A 22,335-nucleotide genomic window follows, 5' to 3' on the forward strand; every position below is an offset into this window, starting at 1 on the left:
ATAAGAGGCCCGTTTGGACCGCTACAAAATGTATGTGGGTGATTCTTCAGGGACCGTATTTTCGACGGCGTTGAGGATATCTCTGTAACTAATCAAGATAATGACACGTATTTTTTTTTCAATACAGACTAGCTCTATCTCTATTTGTAACCAATCTCATTTTTTCAGTAAATGCTATTTCAGTACTGAAAAAAAATATTTGAAGTGTATTATTCTGATTCATATAGAGCGTCCGTTTGCCAGCTTGAGGAACAAAATGTTCAGTATCACATTTCTCTTTTAATTTATTAACATATATTAAAATTTTATGACAGGGCAATGAGTTTTGCTTTCACAAAAAAAATATTTAGTACTTATAAATACGTAAGTTTTTTTATAAATACATAATTAAGGAGTGTCCGGCATGTAGTACTGATTCATATGTCGTAACATGTTGATGACCATACTTGGTCATGTAGTGGCAATGGGAGTATGGCTATTCGTTCGCTAGAAGCTAGCTCTCCAACGCACCAGCCAGTAGATGCCTAATGCTCCTAGTATGCCTACATCCAGGTGAAAAGAATGTCAATATCTGATTCATATGGCCTTGGTTCCGGTACCCTTCTGATTAATATTCCTCCTATGAAAAATCTATTTTCTGAGTATGATTCTAAAATATGAGTTTCATGTAATGCTCTTGGGTTATAGATTTATGCAAAAAATAAACAACACTATAGTGTGAATGTATTATGAACTACTTAAGGTTTTATGCAAAATCCTGATTTATATGCACATGATTCATACGGTAAAAAACCTCATCCTATACAGAATGATCCAAAAGTTTACGTCATGCCTTGGAGGGCTGATAGTACAGCTTAGGAGTGACCAGAATATCACTATATGACCTTAGTAAAATGTCGATAGTTTTTGAGATATTGACACTTTTATAAATATTCTGAAAATAGTCGCCCCAGAACAGCTTTTTGCATGCCACTGGTACAAAATTATATATTTTAAGTTTTAATTTTATTTTGCGTAACCTTCTTTAGTTCTTCTATCGATGACTGTCCATGAAAATTACGAGAAATGCTGTATGTTTAAAACAAAGATGGTTTTCCATGGTGTTCTTTCTTCTGGTCCTGATTCATATGGCCACAAAAAAATGTAACGTCAATAACTCAAAAACTACTTGATAAAAAAGAGTGCCTTTTCCAATTATATGTTATTTGGAGTATCCATTTTCATATAAACATATGTTATAGAGCTAAAAATGAAATTAAAAAATGGCCATATAAATCAGACGAAGAATGGAATTTCGAAGAATAACCCATGTGATGACAGCTGGTGTCAAATCTAAATCATAAAAAATCTCAACAATAAGTAACTTTTGGTGCTTTAAAAGTTCTTTTTCCTTTCGGTCGTTAAAAAATATGGCTTATTTTTAATTTGTTAATATTAAAAAATTTACTGATTATGTGTCTTTTTATCTATTTCATCAAGTAAATCAAGAGTACATAGCAAATTTGTGTAGCTGTCCAAACAGGCCCATTATATTTCGACGACTGTAATACATTATAATTATGATAGAGTCGTGGTTAGCGCAGAACCTCCGAATTTTATAAAAACTAAACTGTCCACGACTCTCATTACATTAACCCTATTACTATTAATTGCGCGTTGGCCTTAGCTGTTAAGCGTTGTTTTTTTATAATAAATAAATAAATTACACTGTAACCTATAACCTAACCTATCTCTATCCGTCCATGCATCAAAATTCTTGTAATTCTGATTCTTTAAAACATCGTTTCATAACCCAGCAGATTGACCCCCTGGGGAGTGGCGCGCCATCAGTAGCGACACCCACGCAAGGCCAGCACTAGGTATGCAGCCAATCAAATCAATAAACTGTAATCAAACTGTTATTGAAAGCAAATACGTAACACTCACGCCTCCGTTTGCTTAGTTACTTCTATACTTTGTTTCAGCTATTATGATTCCTATATTATACAGGGTTTAGCAAAAGTACCTATCATCATCATCATCAGCCAATAATCATCCACTGCTGGACATAGGCCTCTCCCAAGGAGTAGTGGTTGACTTATAGTTAGGGCCAATTTCTCCATAGTAAGTTATCTAACCGACAGGGATTGGTTCATGAATTATACGTCATCTCCATATAAAATTCATGACAGATGTGTCAAAAGTCAACCACTACTCCCTGGTTATGCTCTAACCGACTATGGAGAAATTGGCACTTAGTAGGTAAGATGGTGACTCATTCTGAACGAATTTTGTTCAAAGTTTTTTTTGTTTGTTATACAAACAAACAATATAGTTTCGTATACTTACATAATAATTATAAATATTGCACTTACTATAATCCCTTTTCGCAACTAGTTATATTATAATATAACAGTTGCCACATCTGGTGAAATTATTCAAACGACTGCTTATTATTGAAAATAAAAAAAAAATCTTGAACGTTCTTCGGGAGGTAAATATCAGTTTTACAAAACTTTCCTCATTAAATCTTTACTCCACATAAACATCACCCGGGACTATATAGTAGGGTTACTCTATACTGACGAAAAACGAACGAACGAGAGATACCGTGCCATCGACACGTTTAATACAACGAGATAGAGTCGTGGCTCGCAAAGCAGCGATCCAAAACTTAGATTTCGTCATATTGTAGAGTGACCCCCCAGAGATCGGATTCCAGACTTTGCAGCAGAGATCCTTCATATCCAGGTGAAGGCCATTTCGGTCATTTGCTACTGAAAAGCAGAAGGTTATCTTCAATATTAAATCCATGGCAATTAATTCTACGGAGAAAAAGGGGGGTCAGTCTTTGTTCGGTACCGACGAACACTTTAATAATTGTATGTGGGTAGGTTCTTTTCTTATATTTGTATGTGGGTAGGTTCTTTTATTTTTGACAGTCTACTCAGTCGTTGTCAGCCTCTCGTCGGGTTATCTGCTCTTGTATTTTCGGCGCGGTCTCGATATTCGCAATATTTTTTTTTTTATGTATTTCATTTGTCATTATGTTTTATTTTATAACTTTATTTATATTGGTATATTTGTATTTTCGGTTAAATATTACCAGCTGCTATTAGGCATTATATTTGTGTATACGATTATAAGTGGACATGTGATTTTGTGTGTGAGAACCTCAAGATTAAAACGGATTACTCAAGCATCGGGAGGGCCCTCCACGCCGAGCTTTGGACCTTGAACCATCACGTGAGCAAAAACCTATATAATATTTATTTTATTAAATATATTTATCCAACAGTCTTGCTTACGAAAAAGTAAATTTCGGGTCTACGACTTTAGAGCTCCGAAAACTTGGCCATATGGCCAACACCAACAAACTTTAATAATGATTCTTGCGGTTTGTACATCGTACTTTTCCTCATCAATTTAGACTTTTTTTAGGCTATTTTTAACCGAATGTTAGCGTTGTATATAGCGTTAGTACTCCATCTCGTTTGACATGCTATCGTTCGTTCGTTTTTGCCCAGCTAGAGTAAGGAAGAGGCCCCATTGCTTCGGTGCGTCGCCGCGCTGCCTTGTTTGCCATAATTATAATTATCAGTGTCATGTCATAAAAAATATAGTGAGTAAAACGTAGCGCGGCAACGCATAATGGGGCCTTGCCCTAACCCTACAAAACCAACGTTGTAAATGGTCCTAGACCAGGGGTCACGGTTTTTCAGATGCTATTTTTGTTCTTAATTACTGGATAATGAAGTAATTGCCTCTGTGGGCCGAGGTGGTGATCTCTGAATTCCTCAGTAGCAAGGTCGTAAGGTGATTCATCCTGAATGTAACAGTGTCACGTAATAGTGGACCAACGGAAATACGTTGACGCAAGAGGTCAATCTGAACAATTCTAGTAATGCGACTATTGGAAATACACGAAAAAAATATGGTTCTCCATAGTAAAAAGTCCACAAAGAACATCAAAAATCTTATGGGGAATCATTATTTTTCAATTGAGAATCTTATTATTTTGAAGTCGGTTGAACATTGCATAATTTTGTTTGATTGTACTAGATTTTAAACTGTAGTGTTATACTCAATTGAGTACATCGACAGAAGATGGGACAGCTATTATCAAAGTGAACTTTACAAAAGAGTTTCAAAGTCACACTCTTTTTTTCATGACTTCATAGATGGACTTAACTTGTCTGTTTCCATTCCATAGCGAGAAACAAGTCGCCAACTCGCCACATTGCAACGTGAGAGCTATATTGATGTCAGCGGTGTATTGATTGAGTTCTGACCCACTGACCGTTAGTAATGTGTCATGACGTGTGTCAGTATCTCAGTATCACCCACTTGAAGATGCGTCCAATTGAACGAGCAAAGTGTAATGAGGCTGTGAGTTAGTTGCTAGTTTAATTACTTAGGTATTGATTGCATCATCGACATTGCATAGGTATAGGTGGCTGCGTCCGTAGTCGAGCGGGCTTCAGTGATCGTAACTGATCGCTGAGGTTAAGCAACAACTGACACGGTCAGCCATTGGATGGGTGACCAATTTCAAGTGGTGCTTTTCTGGACGCTTCCGTGCTTCGGACGGCACGTTAAGCCGTGGGTCCCGGTTGCTGCTTCGGCAGCAGTCGTTAAGCCTAGTCAGAGGCCTTCGGGCGGCTTGAAAACATCTGACAGTCGGGTTGCCCACTTACCCGACAACTCTTGGCCAGCGTGGTGGACTAGGCCTAAACCCTTCCTTCATTGGAAGGAGACCCGTGCCCCAGCAGTGGGGACGTACCTAATGGGTCGTGATGAGGTGGCTGCGTTATTGCCTACTGTACCCAAATGATTGCAAGTGTGACTTTAGGTAACATTTGTTGAGTATCTGATGGATCAGTTCTGTAACGTACATTGTCAAAGAAGTACGCTGAAAATGCATCTTATGGTTATGATCCAGCAATATGATGTTTATATTACTTATGTCCTTAGGATAATCGATACGTCATATATTTTTATTTACTTTAAGTAAGTATAAACAGTAATTAAGTATTAGTATACTTACTCAAATTCTTAAACAAAATAGCTTTTTTGTGTTTCATTAAACCTCAGTAGATACGAGTAGGTACCACGTTGGGCGCCACTTTTGAGTTACCACAATAATAACTGGCACCCAACGTGGGACAATTTTTGTTTCTTTTTCAAGAAAGTTTTAAATTGGTGAAAGGACTAGCCATCGTGCCCAGATTATAGAAAGACTATCAAGTATAAGGCAAGCCGAATACTATATATTCGCTACGTCACGAATTGCCATTTGCTATACACCCATTGCGCTGTGATTTCAGTATTCTTTAATTTGCGACAGCTTTACTAATAGGAGGGCCTCTTACGGAACCCCTGGCTTCCGCAGAACACTAGTCTCGAAACGCTATGTACAGTCGATACAAAAATGCACTCGCGAGCAATGAAAAAGTGATAAAAGCACCAAATTACTCCTAAATAGAAAGGCAGTGATTAATCTTATAATGCCGCCGTCTGCAATATTGAAGTGCATTTAACAGCGCCTCTAAATTTTACCCACTAGTCACAAACGTGAATATTTTGATCAAATTGTAAATGTAACATGAATTGACATTTTGTAAGTGGAACTTTTTCTTTGCTCGTGAGTGTATAACTAAGGTTCTTACTTAGGTCATGCATACATAGTAAATAGACGGGAGTGTTACATCTAAGTACCTATCTAACAGGATTACATGCCTATAATATGTTGTAAATATATGTTAGTATAGTAGACAATAAATGCATTCAAATTGCTTATAAACTCCGTGCCTAGTTGTGCTAGGGTCTACCTAGTACCTAGACCTACCTACTAGTCACAGAAATAACGAACACTACCTAAGCTTACATAACAAAAACTTCTACACCAAACACGAACATTAAGAAATCACGCACCCTAACACGAAGTGTAAGAAACGTTTATAATAATGAGTGGGAAAATAAACATAGGTCACGTGTGCACACCCCATGGACCACGTGACCAGGAATTTATTGAAAATGGTGTCTGGAGCTGACCTTCTAGCGCATCCGTGGCCCGCGCCGCGCACAATCAATAACACCTCTACAGACATGTGGACTTTCGCCACAGAAAAACCTCTTTTCGCACAAAAAACCGTTTTTGAATCACTAGCAAATTTTCGGACGCAATATTTTGTACCACCGAACTTCTTTTTAATAGATCCAGCCTTTTTTCAGAATAGAAATAGGTTAACTTCCAAATAGGTTGCGGTCCGTTTATAATTCGTTAACTAATCAGCTCACGTGTCTAATATGCAGTTGTTTTTAGACTATTTATTTGCATATTTCGAATTAGTTGCTGAAATACTGTAAATAACGTGAATTACTACTTAAATCTTATTTTTACAGCTGGTTAAACAATATTCTTCTCGACAGGCTGAAAATAACACTCGCTGTGGAAAAGAAAAAACTACGAAAGAGAAAAGAAAACAAACGTACTTTCTCCTGAACTCAGGATGTGCAGGAAATGTCACTGGCCATTAGCAAACTCAATTATTTTTCCGACGTGTTTTTCAAATTTTTCATTCGTATCTCGAACGACGACGTTCGCGAGATGTACGCGCCACGGGCGAGCTCAACCGACTACCGGCACAGACACAATATTAGTGACGGCCGGGCTACATTTACAAAACTACACTTTTGTCGATAGTTCGATGAACTTCAGTTTCAGTTACAAAATAAGTATTTATACTGGTTAATCTTTTTCATCATCATAGTCTTTTGGAGATCTATAGGTTGGTTAATGGTGAAATCTTATCAGTGAAGTTTCATTATGTGGCCAACTGTGAAATCGCGAAACACGCGATAACATCGTCGAACAATAAGTTGTCGACCTCGCCCTAACATGACGTAGCACAGCCCTATTGGTGACGTCACGTCTCCTGGGGGTGCAGGAAGGATTGAGCATGCGCGGGAAAATTCCGCCATCTTTGTTTTCTTTCGGCCGTTTCCGTCATACTTCGGGAAACCTCGGAGGGTAAGGTTGGTAGATTGTGCAATATCAGAGATTTTATAGTAATTTTTCAGATTTCAGATTTGCGTCATCATACCGGTCTACGCATCTGGCCTATTTTATGACGTCATTGGAATAAATAATGTGGAATATAGGTATTTTACGGAGTTATTTAAATAAAAAGAAAAGATTCATCCAAATAAATATTATTATTATTACCTACCATACTAGTAATCTCAGTATGCTCAGTCTTAGTACCCACATAGTTACATTTTATTCATACGTAATAGATCTTCTGATATTGATGATGAATGTTTTTCAGTTAGGTATTATCTCTTGTTTCAGTGGTCGACTATGCATATATTATGCAAGATATGGTGGTGTGTGTATAGGGTGATGTAGAGATTGTAGAGCTCATTAGGGGGTTTGTTAGTGTTTAAAAATAATACATTGAGATGTCAGAGGGCCTTCCCTATAAGCCTTTATGTATGGATAAGAGGAGAATGGCGTTTTTGTTAATCAATGTATTATAATACCTACTTAAATAGTGGTGACAAGGATTAGACATTAGACATGTAGGTACCTGCATTGTACATTACTGTCAAGAATCATGATACACTGACCAAAATACTTCATAGGTAGGGAAAATAAAGGGAAGTTTTATTTTTAGTTTAGGAAGTATTAATTATATCTAATTACTTCATCCTCCGAATGAGTAGGTAACTCAGAGTGGGCCAACTAGTAAAACGTTTATACCTAATAGTAAATTTACTAGTAAGTACACATTTGGAAAATTCCACTAATTATTATCACCAATGAAATCGCGGTAAAAACAATTGTTTTATTTATGTGTAGGTAAGTACTAAATTTAACTCATTCATTCATTTTCATTCATTTATTTATTGAATAAGAAATTACACAAAAAAATACAATATGCCTAATACAAGCAGCAGAAATCCATTAAGGGTTTAAGAGCTACTTAATAGTAAAATATTTTTATATCACATGCATTATTTAACAAGTAGGTATATTAGTAATTAGCTAGTAGTTATCACTTATGGTAGGTATTTAGTTATTAAATATTATAAGTTAAGTTAACACAATTCAATGAGATAGTTAAGAATACAGCACAGATTACAATAAGTTTTTTATGAAACATCTCTTCAGTTGTTTTTTATAACCACAATTTAAGTATACACTTTGCATATCTAGGGGCAATTCATTAATGGTTTTGGGCAGTAAGTATCTCCAATGTCTCATCCCAAAGCAATTCCGATATTTAGGCAAGATACATTTTTTTGTTGATGTTAAAATTCGAAGTGCTTTGGGGCGGGATTTATAAACTATTTGGGAAATATGATGATTTTCTTCTTTTAAAATTGACAACTTAATTTTTTCTTCTATTGGTAGGACTTTACAAAACTTAAACAGTTGTGTGTAGTTATCTTTAAATTTATTCTTGATGTTTATTGGGACAATGGTTTTTAACATTCTTATCTGTAATTTATATATTTTTTCTATGTAAGTTTTATATGTACGGCCATAGCTACCTAGTCCGTAGCTAATTATGGAATCTGCAAGTGCAAGATATAACATACGTAGTGTCCTATAAGGTATCTTATATTTTAGTAGGTATAGTTTACTTAGGATAGAACGTAATTTATTACAAATATAATTGATGTGTGGTTCCCAGTTAAATTTATGGTCAATAATGAGGCCTATATACATATGGTTTTTCACAAATTCAAGTTTAGGGCAGTTGCACACAGGGTTGTTATTAGAGTGGAGACAGTCGTGGAGGTGGGCAGTGATAGTCGGCTCGTAGTCACTTCCTGTTCTTAGGTGAGCAGAATGTATATGCATAGCTTTGGTTTTTTGCGCGTTTATAGTGAGGCCTACATCATGTGCCCACCTGCACAGCTGGTCGAAACTACGTTGTAGTGCGCACTCGGCCTTACGTAAACATGTATTTGAAACAAGTAAACACGTATCATCTGCAAATTGGTATACCGAACCCTACTCCAGCACATTACTCATGTCATTTACATACAGCAGGTACTCAGTCGGGCCCAGTATGGATCCCTGTGCCGTTCCTTGATGTGTCAAAATATGGTTGCTATATGTATCGGATATCTTCACAGTTGTTTTTCTATTTTTATGATAATCTTTAAACCAGTCTAGGAGAGGGCCCTGTACACCATTCTGCGATAACTTTTTATATAAGGTATTATATTGTAGGGTATCAAACGCCTTACTGAAGTCAATGAACACCGCAAGTACATGTTGTCTATTGTGCAGGTGATCATTGACCTCATTAGTGAATTGACACAGTAGTTGGGAGGTACTCCGGCCTCTCTGAAACCCAAATTGTGTGTTATTTATAATATGCTGATTACCTAGGTATTTATTGAGCTCGTCGCCGAAGTATCTCTCAACTATCTTATCTATACATGACAATATAGTTATGGGTCTATAGTTATTATAGTCAGTGGGTGATTCTCAAATTACGCGATTTAGGTATGTCCAAGCCATAAAATACATGAAATTGATAGTTTTATACCAGGATGTATTTTTTTTTAAATAATGTATCTTGTGACCGTTTTTATACATTAGTAATGTAATGCATAAATTTATAAGGAAAGCTACAATGATTTTTTAAAACTCAATATCATAAGTTCTTTGGCGCGTCCTTCACTTGATTTAATTTTTAGGTCAAGAAAAACTCACTTTTTATAGTAAAATAAGCTTATGATTTATATGTTATCATTATAACAGATACTTATGGTAATTGTAAATTAGGTTTCTATTCACTTTTAGGCTTAGTTTTAAAAAATATAACGCATTCAATTTTGTCCGAGAAAAAAAACTAACTTCTTTGGCGTAACGATACCGTCTTCCTACTCTGCGTTTAAACGATCACCGGACATAATCACCATGCGTCCCTCACCCTTCAGTCCCCTACTATCTTCGACCAGGAGCAGAGGAGCGTAAGTTTACGGAGTATGAAGAAAATTTTTTTTTTTTGCGCCATAACCGGTTTTGGTCAGGTACGTGCCTAATTTCTTCGATTGTTACATTCATGCTATTATTTGTTTTTGTTGCATACATATTTTTGTCCACGTATGTCTATTCAAACAGTATGCACGTGTCAATAAGAGGTTCCAATTGTACATCAGCTTTCTGTAAAAATAAATTTTTAAGTGATGATTTCTAATTTCGTTGGCAATAATTTCTTTGGATTTCTTTGGCATTCTGCGCCAACGAAATTAGTTTTGATACAAAGAAATTAGTATTGAGTATGAAACACCATTAATAACGCTAACTTTATGCATTCAATGTCTATTATGGTTGATTCTCTCATCATCATCATCAGCCAATAATCATCCACTAGACATAGGCCTCTCCCAAGGAGCGCCACAACACTCGGTTCTTGGCCTTCCTCATCCAACTACTACCGGCTACCCGCCTAAGGTCGTCAGTCCAGCGGGCAGGAGGGCGTCCCACGCTGCGGTTGCCTGTTCGTGGTCTCCACTCGAGAACTCGTCTACCCCAACGGTTATCGGTTCTTCGCCAGATATGACAAGCCCACTGCCACTTCTGGTTGCATATTTTGACAGCTATGTTGGTAAACTTAGTCCTCTGACGGATAACCTCATTTCTGATACGATCCATCAGAGAAACCCCAAGCATAACTAGAGAGTTATGCTTGGGGTTTCTATGGAGAGCCATAGCACGCTGAGCGACTTTAAATCGGTGGACCAGTCCTACCGTCAGTGTCCACGTCTCAGCACCATACGTCATCACTAGCAGGACGCACTGGTTGAAGACTTTTGTCTTCGGGCTCTGAGGTATGGACGAGGAGAATATGTGACGAAGTTTCCCGAAAGCAGCCCAACCCAGTTGGATGCGCCTTGCAGCCTTCTTGTCCAAGTTGCTTCTGCCTAGCCGAATAGTCTGCCCGAGGTAGACATATTCTTGCACAACTTCGATTGTTGCCTCACCAACGACGACCGGCTCCGGTTTGATGTGAGCATTGTACACGACTTTCGTCTTGTCCAATTTCATACCGAGGCCTACACGTTGGGAAGCAGCATTTAGGCCACTTAGCATCCAGCTAAGTTCCTGCAGAGATTCTGCCATAACAACGATGTCGTCCGCGAAGCGGAGGTGTGACATGTACTCGCCATTTATACATATGCCATGTCCTTTCCAGTCCAACGTCTTAAAGACATCCATTGAATTGGTGAACAGTTTCGGAGATATCACATCCCCCTGTCTCATTCCACGTTTCAGTTGGATAGGTCTTGTCTTGTGGTCCTGTACTTGGACAGTCATAGTAGCGGCATTGTACAGACACCTCAACACCTCGATATAGCGCCAGTCGATTTGGCATCTCTGCAAGGATTCCAAAACTGCTTAAGTCTCGATGTAGTCGAAGGCTTTTTCATAGTCCACAAAGGCTAGATACAGAGGCTGATTATACTCCTCGGTCTTCTGTATAATCTACCTTACTGTGTGGATGTGGTCTATTGTACTAAAGCCTTTTTGAAATCCAGCCTGCTCCGGGTGCTGAAACTCGTCTAACTTTTGGGCAAGACCATTCGTGATAACCCTTGAGAACAGCTTGTATACATGGCTTAAAAGCGAGATCGGTCTATAGTTCTTCAGAAGGGTTTGGTCACCCTTCTAAAGAACTGTAGTCCTCTCTAGAAGCTGGTGTTGACAACTCCAATTTGGTGCAGTGTGGGACGAAGGGTCGACTTCACCAGACATCTCCTCTCCAGCTTGAAGTTGATGTTCAGAGTGCCTCGGAGAAGTCGGTGATCACTCCCAGTTTTAAACCTATTGATCACTGGAAAATATCTGAAAATGTGCAGCTTGTCAGTCATAATGAAGTCTTTTTCGTTTTTCGTCCTACCATCGGGGCTTGCCCATGTCCACTTCCTCTGGGGCCGATTCTCAAAGAAAGAATTCATCAGAAAGAAAGCCCCTCCCTTTCCACGAAGTCTACAAGCATTTGCCCTCTCTGGTTTCTGCTACCAAAGCCATGATGTCATACCCTCGATTCGTCGCATTCTTGTACTCCCACTTTGGCGTTGAAGTCCCACATCACAACGGTGTATTGGGTCCTAGCAGTACACGTGATGCCCTAGAGATATCCTCGTATACTGCTTCGACTTCTGTGTCAGAGTGTGCCGAGGTTGGTGCATATACCTGTACGACCTTCAAGAAATACCTCTCGGTTAGTTTAAGTACTAGGTACGCTACCCGATTTGACACACTGCTGATCTCCACTACGTTGTTGACAAGGGTCTTGTACGCCACCTTGGGACAGTTGGTCGCCCTCCTGATGGTAGAACATGTGGCCGGACTCCAGGGACATCGTGTCCTCGTCCTCTTTACACTTTTTTATACCGGTGACGCTCCTGCCCATCGCCGGCCTATGGAATTTAGAGTAGCTGTTTTTGGATAGTTATACTGCCATCATCCGGTCGCCAGAGCCTCGTCTGTTATTTAGCAGAGTGCACCACGGGCAGGTGAGGTTGGCAATTGGTTCATTCGGATGTTTAGAACCCTTGCACCCTTACGTGATCAGGTAATTATGTTAAAAACAAATAAAGATATGCGTGATTGTTGTGTATTATTTGCAATCTACGTATAAAACTAATTTCTTTAAAATATTTTCTAATTTCTTTGTTCTTAAAACTAACTTCTTTGGGACCTTTTATAATTTCTTTGGTGTGTTTTCTAATTTCATTGGTGCTAATCTAATTTCATTGGCCCAAAATTGTTTAAAATCGCTGTAACTTTGAATCGGCTCGATAGATTTCAGGGCCAATAAGAGATAACTAAAGAGGTCTAAAGCCTCTACAATATGTGGGGTATAATATTCAAACAACATGAAAAAAAAATTGCGCCAAAGAAATTATGCTTTTGGAGCCATTTTTGGAGAATCACCCCAGTATGATTACCTTTCTTAAATATAGGCCGTATAATGCCAATCTTTAATTTGTCCGGGTACTGCGATGTAGTAATACAACTATTTATTAAGTGAGTGATGACTGGAGTTATTTCTTTATTTATATACTTTAAATCGGATGCTCTGATCCCATCGTACCCGGGGCTTTTTTTCTCATTTATATGACTTATTATTTTAGTTACAATTTCTTCACTTGCTTTTTTTAGGCGCATAGTAGTACTAGGTGTTATTTCATAGTTTATCGAATTCAAAATAGGCATGTTACAAGAGTTACTGATGTTTGACGCATTGTTTTCGAACTCGTTTGCGAACCTGTTAGCCAAGTCGCATTTATTTTGGTCAAAATATTTTAATAAGATAGTATCAATCGAGTTGCTTAAGTTCCCGCATAAGTTATTTATTATTGTCCAGACCTTTTTCGAATTTTTAAAGTTACTGCATATTTCATTATAGTAGAAGTTGTTTTTAGTCTTGTTAATATATTTATTAGTTTTATTACGGTATTTGTTGTATAGTATTCTATCATTTATATCATTAGTTTTCAACCATATTTTAAGGAGCCTGTCTCTGGTCTGAATAATTTTTTTTATTTCTTTATTAGCCCATTTACAGTTCTGTCTTTTGTTTTGTTCATTTATTTTTACATATGTCGTGCAACTTTGGTAAATTGTGTGGAAATTATTAACTATAGAATTTAATATATCTTCTGGTGTTTGGTAATTCAGTGTAGGGGTCCAATCAATTTGCTTTAATTGAAGTATAACTTGTTTATTGTCGATTCGTTTTCTGAATGCTGGGGGGCGGCCAGTGCATGTACTTTGAGAATAAACTATGGTGCATCCGATGATGTAGTGATCGGCTAGTGCTACAGTTATAACGGCCGGAAGTACCTGGTATGACCCGGTACATCGTGTAAAAATATGATCAATGCAAGATTTAGTTATCTTACTGCCTTTTTTTTCTACTCGCGTATATTGCGTTATTCCGCATTCCAAGCCCTTTTCACTTAGACAGTTCAAATAGGTACATTTGTAGTTGTTTTGTTGTTTAAGATCTATATTGATGTCGCCGGTCATGAAAATATTTTCATTATTAAATTTCCCTAGTGTGCGGTTTAATTCGTTGATAAAACTGGTTTTACAACCATCGGGTGGACGATATATTGAGCATAATATTGTTTTGTAGGCGTTATCACACTCAATGGTACCCATTAGTGATTCAAAGTTGATAGTTTTTGTTTGATATGGAGTGAATTTTAATCTATTGTGAATAAATAATATGATTCCCCCACCTTTCCTATGTTCCCTTAGGTTAGTGAACATGGTATAGTTATCTAATTCGAAGAATGATTTATATTTATCCTTAATATTAGCCTCTGTTATTGTTATGATATCTATTATACGATTACTAGTCGATACAATGTATTCTAAGTGAGAAAAGTTTTTTATCATAGATCGTATGTTTATATTTAAGGTTACAAGTGACTGGCAATCAGCTGGAATTGAGACTAGATAATTATTCCAGCTATCGAATGTACCTTCATTCATATTACTACAATTATCGTCCATTTAGCAATCCAGTAATAATAATAATATTATTATCAGTAAGATATTAAAGTATGGAGTAAGTATTAGAGGACTATTACCTGTAGTAACAGAAGTAGGTTAGACCATAATAGTAATTAAGTATACAATTGAAGAATAGTACCTCCTAGCACGCAGGCTTAGGTTTCCCATCATTCTTGAACTTTTCAATATCACTCACAGATCTCACTGATTGGATTTTATCATTTTCACTTTTTCTTATTAGCACCACACCATTTTTGCACCACACAAATTTATACATGTTGGATTCCTTAAGTTCCGTCTTAGCCTTCCATAGAAGAAAGCTCGTAGCCGGGGTGAGGGCCTCGCGCAGGAAGATCCTGCCTCCCTCGCGGGCCAGTTCGGCGTTGGTCAGCGTGGCGGCTCTCGACGACTCCATCCATCCGTCGCGGCGACCTTCGCGCAGCGTCACCAGCACGGTCGGCGGGTTCCTCTTCTTTGCAGCCGGTGCACGGGATATCTTAGTCTGTGCTGCCATTATATCCTCAGCGTTTAGCTTCAACTTCTCGCAGATCTGCTTGGTGACTGCCATAGGGTCTTCCTTCTCATTTAGTTGGATTCCGCATATTTCAAGGCGGTTGTTAAATTGAAGCTGTTCGATCGAATTCATCTTTTGTTCTAGTAGATCGTATTTCATTTGTATATTTTTATATTTGTTGTTTAGATCGGTTTGGTGGCTCGTCAGGGACTTGATTTTAACTTCATACTTTTCAATTTGTTCCTCATAGTCATCTATCTTGTCGGAATAGAATTTCAAGCTGCGCTGTATTTCGTCTCTAATCAAATCTCTTATCTCACGCCGCATGTCGACCAGGAATTTTTCGTTGATGCTGTGTTGCATTTTGGTAGCTGTTGCAGTGGCTTCAGTGTCCGTGTCTTCATCAGCGTCCGGGAGAATGATCGAGATCCTCTTCGGTTTAACGGTTGCAGCGCACGCGCGGCATTTCCAATCTACCGCCTCCGTAGAATAAAGAGCGGCTAGCTGATCGTTCGTTATCGAAGCACAGGCGGCATGAATCCATTTGCTACATTTGCTACACTGAATACCCGGTGACTTCTTCGAGACAACTTTATTACACTTGCTACATTTACTCATTTTGACTTTTGGATTAGCACGCAATAATAATTAGATAATGCGCGACCACGACCACCCGTGATGCGCGCGGGGAGCGGACTGACTGAACTGTATTACACAGCTGCTTTTTCTCTCATTATTTTCAGAGTTAGTTACATAATAAAAGTTAATTAGTTAGTATGATGGCGACATGGGGTACATTGACCTGCCTACGAAAAGTGAAAAATATATCCACTTGTAAAAGAGTGATCTGTGATTCCGTTTTTCTGTTATTTTTAATTATTTAAAATGTACCTATAGTCAACTTCTCATTGTCTCTAGCTACAGCTAAGCTCAACGCCAACGGCCACCTACCACGATCAAACACACTTTTTCATACATTTTGTAAGGACACAGAAGCCGTCGTCGTCGTAAAACATAATAATGATGTATCTTTTTGGTATCTTGACTAAAATATCCTAACTAATATAATAAATGCGGAAAGTAACTGTGTCTGTCTGTCTGTCTGTTACTCTTACACGCCAAAACTACTGAACAGATTTGAATGAAATTTGGTATACAGATGGTCTAGACCCTGAGAAGGAACATTAACATAGGCTACTTTTTATCGCGGTATTTCCACGGGAAAACTTTTTATAAGAAAGCGAAGCTTGCGGGAACAGCTAATCTATTTATAAATACTTAGGTTCTATAATGAATAATTTCGTGAAAATAAAATATGGGAGTGTTTTCAATACGTTTATTCACTATTAATTTAAATTTTCGTACAATAATTAATAGAATTACAAAATACATTCTTTGGCACGTTTCAAAGTGTTAACTTTGCGGTGAAAATATATTTAAAATCAACATCATTTTCCACATAGATGTAAAATTATAGACTCAAATCAGATTGATTATAAATATCTCTAATACAAATTAAAGACGAAAAGTGGATTTTTTCGAGACTAATATTTGAAGTCACGGATTAAAACATAATATGCTTTGTATATGGTACAATATGGTAAAATTACTTAAAAGGTGAACAGTTTCATTGTTATGAATGTTGAGTGGAACATTTAACATTCGGCATAATAAGGGGTGATATCATTTTACATATAAGTTTATGTTTACTATTTCTTGGTAGTTAAAATCGGATGGAAATCGATCATTTATTTATCAAAGTTATTAAATCTCTAAACCACTTGTACAAATGACTAAAATACTTAACCTTGCAAAACTTTGACAAAAAGAAAAAAAAACGGTTTCACAAATTGGTTGCAAAACTGTTGTCAGTAGGCATTCAACTACCAAATAAATAAGCTGAACAAAATTTGTTAGTAGGTACTTGGTGGATTTCAAATAGGTACGAACAAATATGAATGATAAAAATAATTGTGGTTTTAATAGTTGAATAGTACATACTAGATGCATCAAGCTCGTAGAATATTGCCGTAAAAAGCTCCAATACTTCGAAATCGTTACGTATTTTAAGGCTGGACTATCTACAATAATTATTTTCGGAAATAAGGCAGTCAAAGACAAAGTAAACACAAGTGAGATGATTATTATCTATAGACTTAGTGCCAATTTCTCCATAGTCGGTTAGAGCATAACCAGGTATTAGTGGTTGACTTTTGACACATCTGTCAAGAATTTTATATGGAGATGATGTATAATGAATGAACAATCCCTAGTCGGTTAGGTAACCGACTAAGGAGAAATTGGCACTAAAATTAATTATCTATACACTTGATAGCACACTTATTTTATGCAGAGGCGCACTGGCGTAACACTTTTAACTTTGTACCATTTACGTAAGATCTAAATTTGAACTGAACATTTTACGGTTTAGGTAACTCTCTGCCTGCCAATAAGAAAAGTTGCAGCGAAATCGTCAGCCAATGAAAAGCGTCCACATATGGATATGCTACTACATAGTATAATAACTATATTTTGTAAAATATAGCATGATCGAGTCCTATGACGTTTGATTGACAAATCCTTATGTAAGTTGATTTAGGGCTGATTTTTCAATAGTCAGATAAATCTTATCTGAGGAATAAAATTGTTGCTGTCATTGTTATACACAAACATTCTGATGCTGTCACATCTGAATGTTTGTATGAGACAGGGACAGCCACAGTTTTATTCCTCAGATAACATTTATCTGACCATTGAAAAATCAGCCCTTAATGACAAATGAAATGTATGGATTTGATTTATATGGTTCATGCTATATTTTACGAAGTAAGCATAATGGACTTATATTATGACAAAAATATTACATGTAAATTGACCTTTAAAATGTACAAATGCCTCAATACGATTCGTAAATATCTAATATTTTTTTTATTTCAAGGAAATATTTATGTACAAAAATAAATAGCTATATTTGTTTATTTATACATACAAATCTGTACTTCACGTGATATCAATATCATAGAATATTTTAATTAAAGTAATTCCTAAATAAGCGAACCTACTATTAAGAATTAATTTAAAATTATCATAGTTTTATAATTAAAACGTTCTTAGCTAGCAATAGTTCATATTTATTGCAATAGTTATCACCTCTTTATAATTAACATCACTGTCCGTCTTTGTACAAGGTTTCCCTACAGTTTTTCTGAGACCCATTTTTGCCGTCAAGACAGTTAACCTCACCTAACTTTCTTCGGGATTTAACTCTGGTTTACTCACAAACCCTGCCACTAAAAAATGGGCCTTAGGTCTTACTCCTTCAAAAGGTACACTCATTTTCGATTCTGTCTCAAAACTACGTCCCTTACGCTGAGTTGCAGAAAGGGACTTTAAGCTGATGTCGACCTTAAATGTATAGCTGCCTTGCTTTGACAGTATACGCACAGAAAGAGACAGACATAGATTTAATGCCGACATTAGCTTAATGTTCCCTTCTGCATCTCAGCATTACAAGGTATCATATGACAGAGAAAATAGCTATAATTTATGTGTAACTTTTCTATGGATTGAGACACGATTTTCTTATTTTCGACAGAGACAACATTGATCATCTCTATACAAACTGGTCGGGGAAACACTATATTTAAAACATTATACAATTAGGTACTTTCTAGCAAATAGCGCAGCTATTTCATCGTTAACCACACCACTTCGTTATTTTATCAAAAAATAATCTTTTTACACCCTATTATTAATTAGGTCCTTTCACACGCATTGTTGAAAACTCTAGTACGTAAACTTTTCACAACACCGTTGCAACTTCCCAAAATGTCCACAAAACTGTCCCACTTTACCATCACAAGTCACTTCCCAAATGGTCCTTAAATTTCAACACTGCAAACTTTTCCGTGTTTTGTATTTAATTTCGTTTGTTTACTTGACGTCACCTTTCAGTGCCCTCTCGAGCACTGCCTTGGACGCTATCTCTACGGTGACGGTCTTGCTGATGGTAGACACGTGGTCTCCAGCCTCTAGGTTTGTCTCTGGCTCGGTCAGGATCTTCAGCGAGGACACCTTGGCTCTCTGGTACGCCGTCACAGTGTTTGTTCCGAGGAATCTGAGGGTACAAGGGTTTTGGTTAATGCTAAAATACTCAGACAGGCATAAAACTAGACATTCATTCCACCACATCCAGCTGTAAAACTCCAAAATAATATCAACATTCCACGGATGCGAATGGATTTAAATTGCCGCCATGTTTATTTACCTGACACAGACGTAGCACACCAACAGCGCGGCCCCGGCGGCACAGACCCTGGGCACGGGGGCCGTGTACAGCTGTATGACGACCCAGGCCGCGGCCGCCGCGCCGCACATGCAGGCCACGGCTAGCACGCTGCGCTTCTAGTGCAGCTCGCCATTTTTATCCACCCTAGTTTCTAACTACTTCCTATGATACACAAAATACTTACACGGGCATACAGCTAGACATCCATTCTACCAGATCCAGCTATAATATTCCAAAAAACAAACCAACTCCACCCGATGCAAACGGATTTAAATTTTCGTGCCGCCATTTTGATTTACCTGACACAGACATAGCACACAAGCAGCGCGGCCCCGGCTGCACAAACCCTGGGTACAGGAGCCGTGTACAGCTGGATGACGACCCAGGCCGCGGCCGCCGCGCCACACATGGAGGCCACAGCTAGGGCGGTGCGCATCCAGTGGAACCCGCCATTATAATACCCATCTTAGTTACTAAATACTTTCGATGATACACAAAATACTTACACTGGCTTACAGCTACACATACATTCAACAACCATAACATACAACCAGACCCAGCTATAATATTCCTAAAAAGTTGCCACAATAACCCGATGCAAACCGATTTAAATTGCCGCCATGTTTATTTACCTGACACAGACGTAGCACACCAGCAGCGCGGCCCCAGCGGCGCAGACCCTGGGTACAGGAGCCGTGTACAGCTGTATGACGACCCAGGCCGCGGCCGCCGCGCCGCACATGCAGGCCACGGCTAGGGCGGTGCGCATCCAGTGGACGGCCGTGAAGCCGCGCTCCCAGTCCAGTCTGGAAATTGATGAGATGGTTAGAATTTTATTAGTGAGAGAGAGTGATAAATTCTTTCAATGTTTTGCCAACATAAGTGTAGTCTTCGTGATTATACTATGGGACATTAGGAAACTCTATATTCTTCTCTTTCATCTCGGTCATCCTTTATGAATTATGTAGCAAACAGTCGTTATAAATATAAAATATCCTCTTTCGAGTCTCAGGTAAAGGCAATAAAGACTTATATTGAAGTTAGTCTTATGCAAGAAAATGAAGGCATGATGTAACCTTGTGTTGAGATGCGATGAATCAGGAGAGTTTACCTGTTGGTTTCCTGGACAATGTACGGTGAGTTGCACACTTTGCATTTTAAGCCGTCTGCTGTTGCAGCACTCTGGAAAAGGAAAAATCATTCATAAATATCTTCAGAGGTCAGAAACATAAAGTTACCGACATAATCTGTCGAAGAACCGATAACCGTTGGGGTAGATAAGTTCCCCAGTGGGGTTCGCGAGCAGATATAGCACAGTCCGTTGGATCGCGATAAACAATAAACAGCTCTAATAGCCACACATAAAGCCATAATAATATCCTGAGACAACTAAACTACACATAAAGTAACAATTACCTCGACCAGCCACCGGCGCAGACAGTCGTGGTGCACGGAGCTCACTCAATAACCAGCTCTACTCCCACACACATACAGTAACAATTACCTCGACCAGCCACCGCCTCAGACACTCAATAACCAGTTCTACTCACACACACACAGTAACATTACCTGGACCAGCTACCGTCTCAGACAGTCATCATCCATGAAAGCCCGTCTTTAGGAGGCATACCTTTTGACATGCTATATCCATGGAAGTAGAAAAATAGACGGAAAAATCTTGTTAACTAAAAAGTGAGGCACCCAAAGTAAGTCAGTTTCATTGTTACAACGAGCCCGACACATACACATTCACACCCAAAGTAAGTCAGTCCGCCGCCGCGCGCCAATCACGTCGCTCCTACGCACCCACACACTCTCATGTTGCCGCTATTGCTGTGCCTTATTTTTTAGTTAGCGAGATTCCTTCCGTCTTTATTATCTACTTCCATGGCTATAACCATCATACAGTAACCATTACCTCGACCCGCCACCGGCGCAGACAGTCGTGGTGCACGGAGCTCACGCAATAACCAGCTCTACTCCACACACACACAGTAACAATTACCTCGACCAGCCACCGCCCTAGACACTCAATAACCAGCTCTACTCCCACACACATACAGTAACAATTACCTCGACCAGCCACCTCCTGAGACTGTCAACATCGCTGGGAACCAGTCCTGGGATCGCGCCTGATCCCCAGTGGCACTCAATAACCAGCTCTACTCCCCACACACACAGTAACAATTACCTCGACCAGCCACCGGCGCAGACAGTCGTGGTGCACGGAGCTCACACAATAACCAGCTCTACTTCCCTACACATACAGTAACAATTACCTCGACCAGCCACCGGCGCAGACAGTCGTGGTGCACGGAGCTCACGTCGCCCGTGCAGCGGCAGGGCCGGATGAGCGGCTCCACAATAACCAGCTCTACTCCCCTACACATACAGTCACAATTACCTCGACCAGCCACCGGCGCAGACAGTCGTGGTGCACGGAGCTCACACAATAACCAGCTCTACTTCCCTACACATACAGTAACAATTACCTCGACCAGCCACCGGCGCAGACAGTCGTGGTGCACGGAGCTCACGTCGCCCGTGCAGCGGCAGGGCCGGATGAGCGGCTCCACAGTAACCACCTCTACTCCCCTATACATACACGATACCCGTTTTCTAAAACTACGTATTGTTTTATAGTGCCTGTCATTCCCGACGACTTGGTCATAAACAACAGGCACTATACCTTCAGTCAGACGGCAGTCTGACATCAGGAGAGCTGCTCCATGGATCCCCTATACATACAGTAACAATTACCTCGACCAGCCACCGGCGCAGACAGTCGTGGTGCACGGAGCTCACGTCGCCCGTGCAGCGGCACGGCCGGATGAGCGGCTCCGCGCGCGCGCCGTCGTAGCAGATCCAGCAGTCACGGATGGAGCCCACTAGAGAGTCGGTCTCGACGTTCTGTTGGAGGGAATATGAGGTTAAAGGTGCAAAATTGCGTTAATTAAACAGTAAACAAATATGAAAAGGTTACCCTACTTTCGTAGC

At 39.0% G+C, this 22,335-nt stretch overlaps 3 protein-coding genes across 3 annotated transcripts in view; all 3 read right to left on the bottom strand.

Annotated features, from left to right (window-relative positions):
- LOC105391153 (sodium-dependent neutral amino acid transporter B(0)AT3) overlaps positions 1 to 6,631 on the bottom strand; it is a 28,830-nt gene extending 22,199 nt beyond the window's left edge. The window contains exon 1 of the mRNA XM_048628245.1: positions 6,475 to 6,631. The gene's annotated coding sequence lies outside the window, so the exon portion shown is untranslated. The remainder of the gene's footprint in view (positions 1 to 6,474) is intronic.
- Positions 6,632 to 14,678: 8,047 nt separating this feature from the next.
- On the bottom strand, positions 14,679 to 15,413 carry LOC125490053. The gene has a single exon (XM_048628069.1). The coding sequence runs from the start codon at positions 15,411 to 15,413 to the stop codon at positions 14,679 to 14,681; it is 735 nt and encodes a 244-aa protein (XP_048484026.1).
- A 959-nt stretch (positions 15,414 to 16,372) lies between these two features.
- LOC105391158 overlaps positions 16,373 to 22,335 on the bottom strand; it is a 111,439-nt gene continuing 105,476 nt past the window's right edge. Inside the window, exons 11-14 of the mRNA XM_048628297.1 lie at positions 22,099 to 22,226; positions 20,450 to 20,520; positions 19,971 to 20,144; positions 16,373 to 19,167 (exon numbers count right to left, since the gene is read on the bottom strand). Coding sequence (XP_048484254.1) covers positions 18,984 to 19,167; positions 19,971 to 20,144; positions 20,450 to 20,520; positions 22,099 to 22,226 — 557 coding nt within the window. The 3' untranslated portion in view covers positions 16,373 to 18,983. The remainder of the gene's footprint in view (positions 19,168 to 19,970; positions 20,145 to 20,449; positions 20,521 to 22,098; positions 22,227 to 22,335) is intronic.

Source organism: Plutella xylostella, chromosome 20 (genome assembly GCF_932276165.1).
Source record: "Plutella xylostella chromosome 20, ilPluXylo3.1, whole genome shotgun sequence".
NCBI lineage: Eukaryota > Metazoa > Arthropoda > Insecta > Lepidoptera > Plutellidae > Plutella > Plutella xylostella.

Coding starts and splice junctions, on each gene's coding strand:
- LOC125490053 (XM_048628069.1), bottom strand. CDS start 15,413: ATGCAACACAGCATCAACGAAAAATTCCTGGTCGACATGCGGCGTGAG.